The 19,138-nt window shown below is 33.4% G+C and overlaps 1 protein-coding gene across 3 annotated transcripts in view; it reads right to left on the reverse strand.

The window, feature by feature from the left end:
• LOC118274004 (acetylcholine receptor subunit alpha-like 1) overlaps window positions 1–19,138 on the reverse strand; it is a 238,800-nt gene that overhangs the window by 11,907 nt on the left and 207,755 nt on the right. For all 3 annotated transcript variants that reach the window (XM_050706672.1, XM_050706665.1, XM_050706668.1), the window contains 2 exons: window positions 15,848–15,892; window positions 5,502–5,611 (listed from right to left, as the gene is read on the reverse strand). In XM_050706672.1, the coding sequence (XP_050562629.1) occupies window positions 5,502–5,611; window positions 15,848–15,892 (155 nt within the window). The remainder of the gene's footprint in view (window positions 1–5,501; window positions 5,612–15,847; window positions 15,893–19,138) is intronic.

Here is a 19,138-nt window from a genome sequence, read left to right on the forward strand (position 1 = left end):
GTCACTATTGCTCATCGAAAAAGAAAAGGCGTGTTTTATAAGTGTATGCAGGATTTTATTAAAAATTTCCATATAATACCAAGCATATTTCTTTCCTACCACATAACATTGTTTTAAATCTGACTAAATTCTGGAATGTGAGTAAAAATGTAGGTTAATAGTACGGGAGAAAAATTTACCGTCGCTTTGAATATATTTAATGAAATCATTTTAAGCGTTTTCACTTTGCAAAGGTAACGGCTCTTAATATAAATTTAAATCCATGTTCATACTTCTTAGAAATTTGCGTGAACATTTTAGAAGGGTAATTTCTTACTTTATACTTTTGATGAGGTATAATTTACATCAAGTAGTACCTAGTCCCATTATTTTAATTATTCGCTCAAGAAAATATTACCACTGATGGGATTTCTGATACTTGGCGCAGTTTTAAATTATGATCCTTGTTTATAAATAAATATTTAATAAGTCTCCTAGTAGTACTGACTGCCTTGTTGGACTCGGGTTCGTTTCTCGGATCGGGCAAAGTATTGCTGGGCTTATTTCGGTTATTCGATAATTTCTCAGTAGTACAATGGTGTCTGGCATTATGCACAGTATATAGCAATAGGCTCACATTGTACAGTGACATTGCTGTAATGTGCCCCTGCCTACCCTTTTGAGAATAGGCGTGGCGTTACATATTTTAGACTAGTATGCTTCACGCCCAAGGCGAGAAAAGTCATTGGATGATTTTCCCCCCCAAAAAAAAAAAAAAAAAAAAAAATGCTTTATGCATAACGTTTTAGATTTAAATTCATTCTAAAATAAAAAATATACACGTCTATTATATCAGATATGATACAAACAATAACCAACTTAATCATTTACAACACAAAGTTCAAAACGCAATGCAACAATCTCAGAACGAGAATAAAAGGAACAAATTCAGTAGTGTCAGTTAATCTATCCGCAGTGACGTCACTTACAAGTATTTATGTGGTCGTCAGTAGTCAATGTGACTACTCCAGTATATCAACTTGATCCTCGTGCGTGTCAAACTTAAGTGGCTGATTTACTGCCCCACTGCTAATTACTACACATTGAACGTAATCTCATTACGAGTAGCTAGTGATTGTAAAGATATTTTGAAATGAGTGGAAAATATGTTGGGTAAGTAATGTAATACGGTAGACAAATCTGGAGATATGTATGTAAAAATAGAAAATCTTAAAAGTGATGTTTTTTTTAAGTGGGGGAAAATATCCAGTGGCTTCCCCCGCCTTGAGGCGAGAGGCAGTGTCAGACTCTGCCTAAAAATCACCCCGTTCCTACTCCTGCCCTACGAGCCGGAGCCCCGGTAAACCAGCTAGGTAATCCGCTGCCCCGGATCAGGCCTGCTTGACCCCATCTGCTGTGGTGGTCTGATGGCTCTTTGAGGCGCGCGTAGAAAGTGATGATATTTGGTATCGAACTAGAGATACAATAGAACAAACTCGCCAGTAATCAACTTCATAAAAGGATTCTAAAGAACAAAAACTAATTGGAAAAATTAACTTAAAAAACCACTCGATCAAACCGTTCACATAATTAAAATCGAAAGCGCCGACCAAATATCTACATGAACATCGTCACCCTTCCATTTGATCCCGCCATTCGTTGTCGGTACAAAATTGACGTTGAAGCCTCTAAAAGCTTTGTCATAACCAACTTTTGCGCATTCATGAAAATTGTCCCGTAAAATAGGTCGTCTTGTCTTCCATTAAGCTAACGCCGTACCATTAAAAATAAAGTTAACACTGAATATTCGCGGAGTGGGCTTTTAGGGGAAGTCACAGGTGCATTAAAGTGCTACCTCTATTTGGTTAAATTTAAAAATATTACAGTCACGTCAACTGAGAGCTTCTAACAACCTTAATATATGAGTAGAGCTGCTAGAATTTATATTTTATTTGATATAAAGTTTGCCGTACTAAAAGTAAGTAACTAACTCCAAAGAATACAAATGAAGGTACTAAAAAGATTCCGTACTTAGTGAACAATCGATGCGCTTTGAAATTCCAATTCGAGAACTCGGCTTTGGTTTCAGTGATATCGGTTTGTGGGGGCAGATAAAATAATTCCGAGATTTATCTGAGAATGCTTAAAGTTTACTTTTGAATGAACGTTTTAACTATTATTGTTTAGAGACGAAACAAATTGCATCTAATTAGCAAATCCTCTTTGGCACCTGGAGCTAGCAACCACAGCCAAGTCTTAACACTTATTTATAGATCAAATTTCTAACGTAGGAATGAAAACCTAAACCATTTGCAATAAAGTACAAAGTTAAAATAACTTGGCACCGTAGTTTAACAGTTCCTGCTATCAAACTTGGATAATCCAGAATTAATCCAATTGTAAACTTGTGTCAAACGGGAATTGAACCCAATTCGTATAATTTGAATGCTTATTATGAAACTTTGTCAAACAGGGCAAGATTCCGTGAAGTATTTGGATTCACATTTTGTGAATTTTATTCAAATATTTGTTGAGCAGTGAGCTGAAGAATGAGGCTGTAGCTCTGATTAATTAATATTTATCAACATTACTTTCCTTATCCTTTTGACAAGTAAATGTCATTGACCTTAGTACTGAAGATATCTGGTTGGCTAAACAGCTATACATTCACGTAAAAGATACGTTATTCATGAATGATTTGTAGATGGATTTTCTTGGAAATTAACAATAACCAAGGAAATAACAGAAAGTCTTCTCAGTCAAATTCAGATGACCATATGTGTTGATAATCAAAGCCAAAAAAAAAAAACAATAAAACAATCTCATCTAGAGCTAAACATGATAACTATAATTTTATAATAACTATCATGAGACATACTAAATTAACTAAAAATCATGGTTGACTCCACTGTGACATAGTCCAGAAGAGTCCCTCTGTACTCGAAACTAGTAGAGCTTTTCTTCATCAAATAGTGAGCAAACAGTGTGAAAATCCACACATAGTTAAGAAAATTATAAGTAAGAATATTAAAAAGAACGAGTATTATAACGAAATAACCAATAAACCACAGAGGATATAGTGAAAAATTCCCAGCACGGGATGAAACGTTAAATAAAATAGATAGAATTAAGCAATCAACTACGACTGTGAATTTAGAAATTAGGGCAACTCCTCTTGCATCAGAATATTTAAACGGCAATCAGACAGGTCACATTAACAAAAATAGTAAAAACGTTTTTATAGATATTAATTTAAAGTGCTTAGATGACATCGTTTAAGCACTTGGTGTTGATGGAAGTACTAAATTAAGTAGACTTCTATATTATACAACAGACAAAAATAACTAGTAGGTGTGTATTATGACACAAGCAGAATTTTTAGTCAAAATCAAACAATTTTTGTAATTATACCAAAATAACAAATAAGAACATAGCCTGTCAGTCTGTTCAGTCAAGTTCTAGCAATAATAACTCATCACATATATTATGAGTAAACCTATAATTTTACTTCTAATTTAAACTCTAATATATCCAACAAAATTTAGTAGAGCAGCAAGAGCCAATGCAGCAATACCAAACAGTGCTATTACTATAAAATAAAATATAAAATATTATCTTCTAATTTTTACAGTAACCAAAAGGCAAAGAACGTTCCAATGAAAAATTTATGGTTCCAAAAATAAGAATACTAATACTGCTAGCACTACCTATGTCTGTGTTGCTAACAAGTAAAAGAAAAAAAAAGAAAATTATTAAATCTACCTCTAAAGGGCAACAGAAACTTGCTTTTTATTAAACAGAAGAAAGATCTCAACATGATTAATGTTGATGAGGCTTCAGAGTTTCAATTCAATTTAGAATTCCGTTTCCTTTGATACAAATTGAGACTAAACTGCATCAAAGAGATTTCAATGTCTAGCGTTTGTTAATAATGAATGCTTACCGTGGCGTGTTTAGTTCGATACTCCATCTTGATGCTATTTAGATTAAAGCCCGCACTTATCGTGCCTTCCGCCTGGCCAACTTCGGGCGCATTCTCTGCCTCACCTAGATACCGACTACCTATTCAAAATTCAGCTTTATTTGAATGAAGATAAGCTCTTAAATCCTGCAAAGTTGAGAGCTTACGTGGCGTTAATGCATATAAATGCGGTGAACTGCCACTGATAATGGTTAGCGTTGCCAGTATAAGGAATTTTAAGGCGGTCGCGTTGCGATAGGGGGCGTTAGGATCGATTTTGGTGTCGAGTGTCTGCCAAAAACGCGGTTATTGATTGCGTGTTTGGAAGATATCTCCGATTGCAGTTTTCAATTATGGTAACTGAATTTCTATCTCTACAGGTTCATCTTTGGTTCTTAGGTAAACCATTTTGATATGCATCGTTACTCACCTTTCAGTCAAATTGGATTTCATTTTTGAAATCATAAAATATCGTATATTTTCTTTAACTTTTCATAATCCAAAGTAACCAAACCAAAAATTTATCAGAAACAGACAACGAAATTAATAACCTAACAAATAAACACTATCGTTCAACCAACATTTGTAACCAACATTGGCCATAAAACCCAAAACAAAACAAAGAAAGCATTACACCAGAATTCACTATTCCAGTGAGCACAACTTGAGATTAGCCACATACTTTTGTCTCAGCATCAGATTCTACGGCGAGTCTCGTCAAGATGTCACGATAATGCAACCTAATGGGACCCGCAAACCGGAAATGAAGAGATAAGGCTTTTATAAAAAGAGTTTATACAAAAGAGGGAAGTTAAGTTTCATTGGAGGGAGAGGAATAGTGTGGAAGTTAGGAGACACAGGTTCATTTTAAAAGTTTTCTTAAATTGTTTCTCAAGTAAATGGGTCTAGAGTGAGATTAATGTTTATCGGTGGTGCTCGTATTTGTAAGAACTTAAATGTGGTCGGTTTAGTGTCATTTTGGTTGAAGAATAATGGATTTTATTTTAAAGTATTTAAAGTTGATGTTGGCTTTTTTTGCTTTCATTTGTTGTTTTTGTCAGTAAAAGGCGTTTTTAAATCATTGTTAAAATTATGAAATATCATTGTTTATTATTATTATCTATTGTTTTAGGTACTTTTCGTTGTAGAAAATGTCAGGCCCGTATGAAATATCATGATTATATCAGTATGGTAGTCATTTGGATTGTACTAAAATTGGTCGTTCATTTTAATTTTACCTATTTACTAATCTAAGCTGTTATATAAATAATACAGAATCGTATTGAAATTAGATACGATATTATCAGATTATAAGACTACATTTGAATAATAATAATGGGTTACCTTTGCAATGAACGCGAGTGATAAAGAGTTCAGTAGATATATACTAAGAAATAGTCACTTCTATGTAGGGCTCATCAAACACACAAACACAAAAAAGCACTCCTAAGCCTACTATACTAGGAAAGCATTAAACACAAAGAAAGTGTGAGAATAAAATTTACGACCACACGTAAAACTTAGTACGAAAATAGAATAAAATATGTGATATCGAACTCACTTATTGTACAATACAATATCAGGCAACCATATGTGTTCAGAAGGTACATGCAGAGTCTCCACACCACCGTAGTCGTCAGGGTTCCACTTCAATTTGTAGTCGTTCCATTCCTGCAACAAAATACATCAATTTATTCTATACTTTTCTTGGACTCTAGTTTTCTATTGTAAATGTCATGTGAACGATGCATATTTTTATTTTATTGTGTTTTTATTCAAATTGGGTTTGATTTGTAGGATTCTATTTTTATACGCAATTGAAGATCAAGCTTAGTAAACAATGTTGGATTGATTGTCGATGTTCCAAAATGATTCAAAGTATCTAAGTTGTGTTTCGTTTCATATCACCAGCCACATCAACAGCCTATAAGTGGCCATTGCTGACCTATGGAGAAGTCAAACTCTTTTCCACGGGAAATAGAGCCAAAATCACCACGCTTGCTCATGCGGGTTGGTGATTTCAAACTTATGATTACAAATTATAAGCTAAGGTTTCCTCACAATGTTCTTTCACCGTTTGTCAATAATCTGAGAAAGTACACGTAACTCGAAAATGGTCACATTAGTACTTGTCGTTGGTAAGTTTCGAGCCTCATACACGAGAAACTGTTATCTTAAACCTCCGGGCCACCAGATTTTTTGTTTATTATCACAGAATTATGAAGTAAAAATAATTAATTAAACACTGGTATCGTATTATATAACGTAATAGGTTTTCCTAGAACCCCGGAGCTTAGAAATAATTTAACGGACTTAATTAAAACTCCACCTACATAAATTGGGGCTGAAACCGTCCAAAATGTCTATTAGCCTTTTTCCTTCGGAACTTTTTTCTCAAACTAAAGTCCGTTGGAAGACATTTCCAAAAGTACTTTCGTTGAAGGCGGCATAAAACAGTGTTGTTGACTGAAACCGGTCGGTGAACGTCGGAAATTGCGGTGGCTTATTAGGTTCCGGTAGCGGCAGAATCTATTGAAAATCTGGTGCTGCGGGCGAAAATGCTACTTGGTCACTTCTAACTTAGTCGCCCGGAATTTATCTTCGAATTACATTTGCTTTATCTTTTATTCCCAAGATCTTCCCTCTAGAGTTTAAACACTAAATGAGATAATTCAATTCATGGTGCCTATGTCTATTTTGCTTCTTGATAAAACAATTTGTCTTTCGTATCTTCATTAATTTGTCCCTAATTCCTTCCTTCGAGAATGAGCAGACGTCAACAAGTACCACATTATACGAAATTGAGTTTACATGACGCCTTAAAAGATTGCCTAAATTATAATGTCGGCCGCGCCCTGGGGCGTAATGAGATTTTCTATTTGTAGGTTCTTATTATTTTTTAAGTAATGTTATAAAGTAAGTAACTGAATATATAGATCTGATTTCCCGAAGGAGGTTTGTTTTGTGCTTTCGTTGAAGTTCCAGGCCTCCGTGGAGATGGCTTCATTTGTGAGCATTGAAGTATTTTGTGTCCCACGTTGGGCGCCAATAACAGCGATATTAGATTTTTCTGTTACAAATGCGGTGTATGTACCCATATGAGTTAGAGCTTTAATTTTAACTCCTGGTTCGAGGAAAATGTGGCAGTAAATATTTGTACTTTACTGGTAGAGAACATTCTTCTTTAAATTAAATACGAAATGCATTGTAGCGTATATTATGTTATATGAAAAATATTCTTTAAAATTTTATATGAAATACTTACTTTATTTGTTATATTACAGATCAAATATGATTATAATAAAATGTCAGCTGTTATTTTAGTCGAGATTTCGTTATCCCAGAGTGACAGATGGCGGACCTTTTCTGTTCTCTAGGGTCATTGTTTTATTTACTAACATTTGTTTTTTTTTTCTAAAAAGCTCCGTACATTTTAGAAATATCTAGACATAAGTAGGTAATACATTATATTCGTGTATCATTATATAAATAAGTGATGTTATATCTATTCCCATTTTTGCAAACGAAGGAATAATACTTTAAGTTTAAAGTGTGGGAGAGCCATGCTTCGGTACGAATGTGCTGACTCGACGGGAGTGATACCACGGCCTCACAGACTACCGACGTGAAACAACGCTTACGTTGTTTCGTTGTGTGATTGAGGTCATTGGATGCCCAATTACCCAACCTTACAAATCCCGATTCCTTAACAAACCCTTATATTCCTAACTAATTCCACTTGTAACGCTTCTGGTATTTTGGCTGTCCATGGGCGGCGGTGATTGCTTACCATCAGGTGATCCGTTTGCTCGTTTACCGGCTTACACGTTAATAAACTAATAAAAATATAAACTATATACTATTACATGAATCATCACATAAGTAATTCACTCCAACATAAGTTTATAAAATTAAATAAATAACTCCAGTGCAAAATCTGTCCAATACACAAAAAACGTATAACAAAACATCGACGAACGTGAATTCAAAAAAGAAATAGTTCGGTACAAAGTTATCAAAGCACTAAAGCAAAATTGTTAGCAACACGCTCATATGTTCCTAACTTTTTGACAATACATAAAATACAGTAAACTTAGGGACAACAAAACAAAACGTTTCAAGGATGTAACGTTCATAGTAAATTTATTAGAGCCAAAATATTTGGTGATACGAGTAATGAAAAAGTTTGTTCTAAAAATGAATCTGATATATCCAATTATTATTTTGGCGAGGTAACTAGTCTTATAAGCTGAATTTTTAATTTTAAGTCTAGATACATAGGGTTGTTTTTTAATTGTTTTCACTTATTAAATTTTGGCCAAGTATTTCGTTAATGTTGCCTAATTAAATGAGAGGCAAGGCTAGGTGATGCAAGATAGAAGAAGAAAAATTAAAGCAAAGTTATTGGTGAACCCAAAAGCAATCCAAATTAATTCCTAACCTAGTCCCGTAAATTGAATTAACACCTCTTAATCGACTTCTAAACTTAGGACCACTCGACAAAAGAGTCAGTTATCTAAATATAACATCGACACCAGCAATTTATACTACGCTAACTCGAAATTTGGAAAAAACGTTTTTTTATGCCAAGTTGCTTAAAATGTGCGTATACGTACGTCATAAAAAAATTGAGAAGAAATATGCAAAAATAAGAAAGTTACAAATCTTATAAAACGCTAAGTAAAGGTACTTTTTGAAATCACTCGATTTATATTACGCCAACTATTATTAACGGAGTGTGCGCGAGGATCACTTTGGTCAAACTCCGTACAACACTGCACTAACTCATAGTTAGCGTAGTTTAGTGCGTTCGAATGTATACTTGTTCATTTGTAAAATGAACGATTTAGCGACTTTTACATAGTAAATACTTATGTGTTAACGTATTAATTAGTTTATTAATCTTACGTTGACTATTCTTTTTGTATGTAAGTACATGTTCTTTATAAAAATATTGAAATATACATCAGATGATTGATCATGCACTACGACCTCCCGTACTACACTACGCTAACATAAGTTAGACGTGTATAAGATGTAAAAAAAATTTGATGAATTACGTTTATATACAGCTAACTTGCGCTAAATCAAAAAAATATAAATAATTAAGGAAATATAAATATGAGATATTACAATGAATAAATTAAATATTAAGCATACCAAATTTCAAAAAAGTATCTTAATTAATGTAAAAGTTATCACGTTTTTCCCTTTAAACGCCTCTACTGTAAAGTACGCTTTTTGGAGTTAGCGTAGTATAAATTGCTGGTGTCGACATACTCAATGTCTCCTAAATAACATTGGGAGCACCCTCTAAATTACTCAAAGCTTCCACTCTAGCTCGACTCCCAATCCAAGGCTGAAATATTTAATTAGATCGCATAATGGAATATGCGTACGGAGCGAGATTCTCCCTCGTTCCTCTTGTAATAATCTTTCATTTGAAGCACTTTTACGTTTTCTACACGTACCGTCGTAATGTCTGTTTTAGTTTAAATTCTATTTAGGAATATTGCTGAAGTTATAACACCGATCTAGGTTTCATAAGTATTAAAATATGTAATTGGCTTCACGGTTGTTGCGGTAGGTGGGCAACCGGTTGCCGATCCACTGTTCCATCCATCCGAAAACTGTTGTTTCGGGTCTTGGTGTCATATGTAAGGTGAACTCGTACATATTTTTGTAAACGCATCCACGACACAGGAGCGAATCGTAATGTGGGGCAACGTTTCAAAAACGTAGATTATAGAACTGGGAATCTCTTGCTCTGCTGTTAACTTTCTGTTTATTGACTTACTATTACAGCAAGTGAAATTATCTAATTAGATTATTAGTACATTATGAACCAATTTATCAGCATAATATACTGAATTCCATTATTGCAATATTGTTTAATTAGCACCAGATTGTTAGCTTATTACATTGCTGTAATCATATCATAATATAACACCTTATTGGACCGCTCATATACGATATTTAGGAGTAGTTTCTCGCAGCGGCTTCGCCAGCATTCCCAGAAACGTAAACAGCAAAAATATCGACGTCTCTAGGCGGCCGTAAATTGTTACAGGATTCTCAAATAAAATTAGTGGGATATTCTGGACACATTATGGAGCTAATGGTGGATAGTACTATTTCGTACTAACGCTGTAACGGTGACAGATACATTTTTGATAGTTTTATTTTATGTTCCCGTAGGATAAAATGTCCTATCACCCAAGTATAACGAATTCATCAAAATTACGAATACTTTCAGCGTGGTTGACGGACATACATCCAAACAAACAAACTTTCATATTTATAATATTATATTGTAAAGTGTGATATTATGATTCTACTTTATCTAATATCAAGTATTGATTTTACTTTTAGTGTTGTTTACACAATCATTATCTGCAATGTCCCAACACTCACTACTGTGAGTACAGTACAAAACAGTAAAAAATACATCGTTATTGTTTGTACTTTGTACTTTACCAAAGTATTATCATAGGACTGTCTACATATATAAATATATGTATATGTAAAGGGGAACACTCGCCAATGTTTGTTTAAAGATATATTTGCTTTACGAGATTCAACCAAAATACCTTTGGTTTATGATTCATTAAAACGAAATTTAATTTACGCATTATTACGGACGTATGGTGGTGTTAACACTTTATGAAAGTTACGAGTTGCCTCATCGTCGTTATTTCAGTTATGGGATCAAAATGGCTGGTAGGTTAAATTAAATTTTGGATAGGTATTTAAATATTTTCAAAGTTATATTGCTCAATATTAGCATAGAATCTAAAATTGTGTGAACCAAACCTGTGAGGTTCGTTTTTGTTCTAATTCCATTTAGGAATGCAAAACCCATAGATATCTGCTTCTTTTCAATAAAAAAGATGTTATCAAAATACCATTGCAGCAACCAAATTATATTATTCCAATGTTATCAGAATGTACTCAATTCATATACAAAATCAGAACTCATATATTGTAAGGCAAAAGGAAACAACTGAAATGGAACCGTTTAACTAAAAGCAATAAAATTGTACATACATACACAATACGAAATAAGTACTGCTCAATCGAAATCCATCAAAAGAGAATCAGTTCACTGAATACTCATTTCATCACGGAATTATCAAAACCGGTCGAATATGAAAAGCTTTGTAATTTTCTGTCAGAAAAAAATGAAGTCTAATATAAAAAATTCGGAGGTTTTAACACACCCTCGGGGCGAGCAAATTGTCAAGAGTTTCAATTGACCGCGCCCGCCATTTCCTGGTGGCTTGGCGGTATTTTTTTTTTCATCGGATCTTTTGGGCTGTGGCCACTTTCGTAATGGGAAGCTTCAGTTTATTTCCGAGGTTCGCCTCAATGTTGTTTGTAAACGAACGTGATCTTTTTGTTAATGCTCAGAATGGTGGTAACTGTATTGTTACTAAAGAAACGTTTTATATGGATGACGACAATGAATTGAACGATACAGACGCCATTCCAATAACGCTACATGATGCTACTGAAGGAAAAAATACAGAAAACGATAAAAATGAACGAAAATACGCAAAAAATATTTGTGTAGATGAAATTTTAAAATGAACACAGAAACAGAATGGTACAAATGAAAAAGTTCAATCCAAGTGTTGTTTTGTTGTTTACGCAAACAATTCGAACGATAAATAACGAAGTAATGAAATAACTTCCAATGCGAATAAGCCAAAATATCATCAACAAAGCGAAAAACAAACGATAATACGAGAGATTGTTGGTAACAAAAATGTCGGAAAGTTGTTAGAGAGCTCTCGGGGTAACTCGGCAAGAATCCGACAGAAATATGCGTTTGGATGCGATGTTAGAACAAAAAACATTTAATAAAATTTAACGAGAAGATATTCAATATAATTGAACGTTTTATCCGACTGTTATGGCAATGGTTCTAAAATTCTTGCACTCTTCTTACTTTTGTCCTTAGTATAATTTTCTATAGATGACATTGCTTCCACAGCATTGGACATTCATTACAAACACCTCCAACTATTTGACCTTTAAATAAAATGAAAACTTCTTCAAAAGGAAATTCATTTACGTCAACAAAGGCACAAAGATCGCAAAATACAATGAGAGAAGGAGATGGCGAGAAAAATTTTGAATAACTTTTAATTATAGAAAATCTCTTGAAGCCAATTTTACCTTAAAGTAGGTTGCAAACTTTGACTGGCAAGTTGGATTCTATTTAAAACTTTTGACCGACATCAAAGCGATCCCACAATGATTTATTATGCGAATATATTTTCGGTTTTGATGTTAATTTTAGTTCGTAAACACGTACATATAATTCGATGGAATTAGAACATTTCCGATATCTATTTAAAAATGTTTCATGTCTATGTGTTATTTTGACGTCATTAGGTATTGATGCGCACAGCGGTACCTTGCTATGCAAACAAGACGTTTGCAATGAACAAATATGTATATTTTTAACCGTCGTCATTATAGGTATATGTTATAAGATTAGACTAATAATAGCTAACAATTTCAAGTCAAATCTCATATCATTCACAAGCAACAAAACAAACCCACAATTTAAAAATATAACCACAAGTCCGCCCGAATAATCCTACCAAGTACTTCAATAAGGAATATGTGCTGCCGCATAAAATATATATAAAGCAAAAGGATATATATCGTGGGGGTAGTTCAAAAACGTGTTAACTGGTAGGTGAGCCTAACGGGGGATGATTTATGACGTCTGCAAGGGACGGCTCGGGTAAAAACCCTTCGCAGTCCCGTCTGTTTCGATACACATCTAAAACTTGTTTTTATATCAAAAAATATTATTTCATCGCTTGTGTTTCTTGCTCGTGGTTGACGTGAAATGAAATTGAGGATGGTTTCTGTTTTTAAATTTGAACTATTGATCGTTTTGTGTTGGATTTGCTGTCGAATTTAGTTTGGTTATGTAACAATTGTTCTTGTCTTGATTTTAATTGGAATTTGCCAACGATTTGTTTTTTTTCTTATTGAGACTGCCGGTAATCGAGCAGACGTATTACCAAAGCAATCGCCGCCGCCCATGGACACTTGAAACACCAGAGGCTTTACAAGTGCGTTACCGGCTTTTTGGGAGTTAGGAATTTAAGGGTTGTTGTTCGGGAATGGGGATGGGGAAGATGTTTCACGTCGGTTTTCTGTGAGGCCGTGGTATTACTCCGGTCGAGCCGGCCCATTCGTGCCGAAGCATGGCTCTCCCACACTTAAATTCGTAGTCAATTATTAAGGTTATCATTTTAGTTGCTGTTTCTACGTAGTTGTGTATAACCTATTAGGCTAAATAACTCTTTAGCATATTTGGTGTATATAACCTGTGACATAGTCATTTAAACATTATTATAACTAATTGTCCTTTATTATTATTATTATTTTAAAGGTTGCTACTTTCAATTCTTGCCGCAATCAATCAAGTCGTTCCCAGAAAACAGGCGGCTCCATAACTCAACATCCAACGTAAAGGTCAACCGATATTTCCGAACAAATTCGACATCATTACTCCTGTATCATTACGCCACAACACTATATCGATTGCTCTATTCGTTTTCTTCGACAACTTTATATTTCATCTCTCTCACTTTTTACAAGCAAATATTCGCTATCTCTCTCTAACTATAACTTTTTTCCACTAAACAAGTAAGTCCCGTGATAATAAAAATGTTATGATCGCACAACTAAGTTTACGATTTATTTGCGAACGTTGGTGATAGTTTGGAAAACCGAATATATTTTGTTGTGTGTGGGTTGACAAAATGTAAAAGTTTTCAAGGATTCGTTCAGGTTTTCGTTGGCCCATTTAAAAGTTAATAATTTATACCTTGAATCAAGAATAAGATGTGGAAAGAGGGTCAAAATAACAAATGTATTTCTAAAATGACCTTCAAGATAAAACCTACAGATTGACATTTTATTCACTTACTCTGAGAAATCCACCAAAAGTAATACAAATGTAAGGTTTGCTTTGTAAATAAAAGTCCTTTTAAGAAGTCAAATGGCAAAAATAATAATTAAGGAAGCTTACAGTAGTCCGAATGTAGGAGGAATCATATTAATTATGTATTTTAATTAATATTACTAATTACATGCTTTTTATATTTGGCCTCATTATAATATAGTTACAGAAAACACTTTAATAAAATTGAATGAAAGGTCTTTTTCCACCAACGACTTCTTACCAGTATTTTGGGGATTTTTAATTCTGGGATCGGATAGGTCCATCGTAACTGACATAATTATGTAACGTTTAACACGTTTATAATGTCTTTAATTTTTCAAGTTTGGACTACAAAGAAATATATATTAGAAGGTGAAAATATTGCCCTAAACTTTGACACCAAGTACAAATCACCACTTATTACACACCACGTACAAATCACACATATTTTTAAATAACCTAAACCCGATACACTATGTATAAACTATATAAATTATCATACATTGTATAAATTTTGTATAAAATAAAGGCGATATAATAAATAAAGCACAGCTTTCAGTTATCGTAATCGGTTTAATTTGAAGTCTCAAATGGGAATGTTAATTAAATCGGTTCCCAATACTATCAGGCATTATGCAAGCTCTAAAACCGGTATTTAACGATATAATTACATAGTTATAGAAATAGCTGAGAATTTAATGGGTATTCAGATTATTTACTATTAAAGCAATGATTACGGTTTGTCATTAGTGTGTAGAACTTGATCTAATCGTGATTTAGGAAAGCTTTGAAAGCCATTTGAAGATGTTAGTTAAATAAGGTTATATTTATAATGACCGTTGGCAATATCTTTGGGAAATAAAATTTTATTTGATGATTTTAGATTGAAAATATTTCAAAACTTTAATAACACATTTACGTATTAAAAATTACAATTAAATTTATTGTCTACGAGTTTCTTAGATGTAATTATGTAGTTAACTAATCCATTATAATTTAATTAATTCCAAACACATAGTCTGGAAGTACCAATGTGACTTTTTCTGAGTCATACGTCGTACTTTCTAAGATTATTTAGACACCACTGACAAATGTAAAGGATAACATCGGCTTATAATTACTAATAAATTGTAAGTTTGAAATCGCCAACTCAAAAGCTCAAACCTTCTCTGTGTGAGAAGAGGCCTTTGGTCAACAGTTGCCATTTATGGGCTATTGATGTTTGTGTATGTATGAAACATAAACTCTATCCCACACATACTATTTCAATTATCACACAAAATCCCCATTGCAAAAAAACACTTTAAACTCAAGAAAACAAAGTATAAAGTTTACATCTTAACATTAATCACGTTGAAATTGACAGGCGACCGTCCGTTCGTCCGTCCGTCCGTCCGTACGTTGAAAGAATGACATTCCCTTCTTGTCTTCAAGTTGACGTGGTAGTATCCCATCCGGGGAACCATTTGTCACCGCACAGTGTGAGGGAAACGAGACATGTCCTGTTTGTAACGTTTTGACTCCCTATTGTGATACGTGTTTGTAAGATTGTGCTGAATTTCGTAAGATAGGAAATATATGTGTATTTTATAGCATAGGGGAGTAAGGAATAGGACAGATCGCCTGATGGTAATTCATCAGATACTACGCATTTTTGTAACTGATTGATTACAATCTCTATCTCTATATCTCTATAAGTATATAAAAAGAAATTGCTGTTCGTTAGTCTCGCTAAAACTCGAAAACCGCTGAACCGATTTGGCAAATTTTGGTCTTGAATTATTTGTGGAAGTTCAGGGAAGGTTTAAAAGGTGGGATTAAAATGTTTGAAGCGGTACGAAGTTTGCCAGGTCGGCTAGTCAGTTATAAAAATGCGTATTATTTATTCTTAATTTTAATGTTACCTATTATTAAATAGTCATAAAGAAACTCACCTGTTCTACCCACACGTTCGTTGTCATGATTTGATTCTTAAGATTCTGAAACAAAAGAGAATATTGTTTTAGTAATTAATACACGAGAAACCATTGTGCCTAGCTCTGGAATTATTATTAGTGTTTGAACATTAGGCAGTACGGCTTTTGATTGTGAATCGAATGTGATTGACAATGTAACTTATACGTATATGTATAGGACACACATTCGTTCATTACTGGTTACGAGACCGAAACATGGGTTACTGAGGCAAGTCACTATGGTACCACGACCAACAACCACTTTATCAAGAGTGTGAAGAACTCTATCACCGCTAATTGATGAAGAAGCAGCTTCATCATAAATAGTACTTTAACTTTGCGTTAATTAACAAGACCATCAAAATATAAACTTTGCATAGATTAATTAACAAGCAAAATATAAAGTTCCATTATTTTAGCAAGTACCCCTAAATACGACTTTATGAAAAGGTTCCATAAAACCGCTGAGGTGAAAATTAACTACTTACAGTGTTCAAACATAAACCTCTTTAAAATTATTACACTTGAATAGTTTGGTAAGAGGATCCTAACTTCCAACGAACTTTAATCTAATTTTGTTTACTCCGTTAATTACCTTTGACGACACGGCGGCCCAATAGGAAGTGACAACGTGGAATGAGAAATTTTCTCATCTTAAAATTTTTGGTGAACTTTTGACGGATATATTCGCTGACATTTTATTTTTTTCTACCTCTTACAGTGCATATTATTCAGGTCCACATGTCAAAGGCAAATGATTTATTTCAATCAAACCATAAATAGGTAGTTTTGAAATGTAAACAAATAAAGAAATATATAATAATCTGTCAGTCTGTCTGTCAGTGAAGCTACGTGCTCGTTCCAATCATTACAGTATGACAAAAGTAGAGAAGATCATTAAATCAATATTTTCTAAATCAAAAACCTAGATGTAAAGTGACATTATAGAAAGGGGCATGTATAATAATCTATTCAATGGAATAGTTATATTCAATGGAATAGAATATTACACAAAAAATATTATACTTATAATTAATTAAAACATTAATCTTCAAACATATCCGACAGAATTAATCAAAGACATTAACAAAACTTCTAAAACCATTCTGATGTACAACCAGCGGGTTATACCAAATGAAACCAAGATTTACTAAACGTAGATTAGTAAACTAGGTCGGCATGATCTACACTACGCCTCGTCGTAAGTAAGATGTAGATTAAAATATCATCTCAGATTAGTTCGGAGTTTGTATAACCTTTTACCGTCTTGAGGAAAATGTCCTTATGGAGTTTTTTTTTATGTAGGAGTAAGATTGACTTTGTAGGCACATAATATAACGTTAACTTTTTTAGATAATTCTAGAACAAGTAAACTGTAGATGTGAACAGAAGAAGTTCCATGTTATGAAATGGAAAAAACACCTGAACTTAAAATAGAGAATTCTTGCTTAGCAATTATGCTGTTTGATACCACGGCCTCACTGAAAACCGACGTGAAACAACGCTTCGTTGTGTTTTGTTTTGTGGCGAGCGATTCCCCAACGACACTTACCATCAGGTGATACGTAAGCTCGTTTACCGGTTTGTTCCATACAAAAAAAATAGCTAATTTTAGCTTGTCATAGCAATTGCAGCATAACGAAGAGTTAGTTAAAATGAAACAAATGTCTACGTACGTATTTCTAGTTACTCTCCGTGTGATAATAGGCGTTATTTAACTTATAATTACTTTAACTATAATCAGTCTTTCCAACTTCAAGTTAACGTCAAAATGATAAATTAATTTCGAAACCGAGCTCAATATCATCATAATATTTGCCACAAAATGCTTAGCAGACACATACTTCTCTCAAGTTAGTATAAGTACCTACATAGTTTACCAAACTTATCAATAAGACCAAGTTTGTATACACAAATTGAGTTTACATATTAATAACATATTATTAAGGAACTTTGAACAATTTGTAAGTGTGTTGGAGCACTTTTTGTTCGAAGTGCTACTTAAATTGATATGAAGAAGTTTTTATTTCGATTCATTTATTGTTTTAAATTACTTGGAGCTATACTTTGATAAGAGCCAAAGTGGTTAGAAGCGTTAATGTCTTAAGTATAATATCAACAACAACAATACACTTGGTATTGTCAATTATCATTTATTTTTAGTTTTATTATACCCAGCAACTTTTTAAAACGTCATTCTGCTCAATGTGAAAATTTAACTACTTTCTTATTTGGCCTATATTTAAAATTTTAGATCAAAATTAGTTAAAAGATACAGAATTTTCTCCAAGATAAGTAAGTATCTTTTACAGAGACGAGAAATGTGTTTAATCCATACATAAAACGGTCCCCCAAAGACAACAGTCTATGTAAATTCAGTATGGAATCGAGAAAGTTCCACCATATTACAAGCCGCCCCCGTAGTATGTGTAAATGCAAATTCATCAGACACTGAGCCAACTCACCTAACTTAGAGATATGCATGCAAGACGGGAATTAATTGAACTTGTAACAGCCAACATTGCAGATGAATAAATCTTTTGGCAAGCAAAAGATTTTGTGTAGATATTGTAATAAGGCGTTGTAAAATAATTGTTGGTGTCGAAGTATGTGTATTTGATAGACTTACTTTGTGGTTTGATAACCGCTATGACTTAAGTTTATTAAAAGTCAACATTCAGCTATTAAATTTAGTTTAGCTAACCACGGTGTATCATCATATGACTAAAAGAATAAGTTGTTGAAATAAACCATAAACCATAAGTTGTTAAAAAATTCTAACATGTTATTAAGAAAAAATAAATTGTAATGGAATTTTCTTATTTTACTATAAGAAGTATTTACTATAATAAGTCTTCATTATATAGGATACATAGAAATAGTAAAATAAGAAGAAGTAATAAAATTACTCCAAGGACTCAGATTATAATTTAGTTTCACCATCGACTCATTATTGTCACAAAGCTAAACTCTAACTAAACCGAGTTTAAATAATGAAGTGTATTTTTTCACAGTGCACGAGTGTGACGGAAAATTTTGACGTCAAGTTAAACTTGTTTAATGCGATAATACCGAGTTTTAAGTACACTTAACTGTGCACTAACAATAACCGAACAAAGTTAGACGTCCGTTGCACCTGGATTTCCATTATTTGTGCTGTGCAGTGCATTGTTCTCGTGTATTTACTTTTTGAGGGATTTAATCCTAGTTTAATATTATAAATGTGGAAGTTTGTGATGGAGATACGGATGATGGAAGTTTGTACGTTTG

The sequence above is a fragment of the Spodoptera frugiperda genome, chromosome 3 (assembly GCF_023101765.2).
Source record: "Spodoptera frugiperda isolate SF20-4 chromosome 3, AGI-APGP_CSIRO_Sfru_2.0, whole genome shotgun sequence".
Lineage (NCBI taxonomy): Eukaryota > Metazoa > Arthropoda > Insecta > Lepidoptera > Noctuidae > Spodoptera > Spodoptera frugiperda.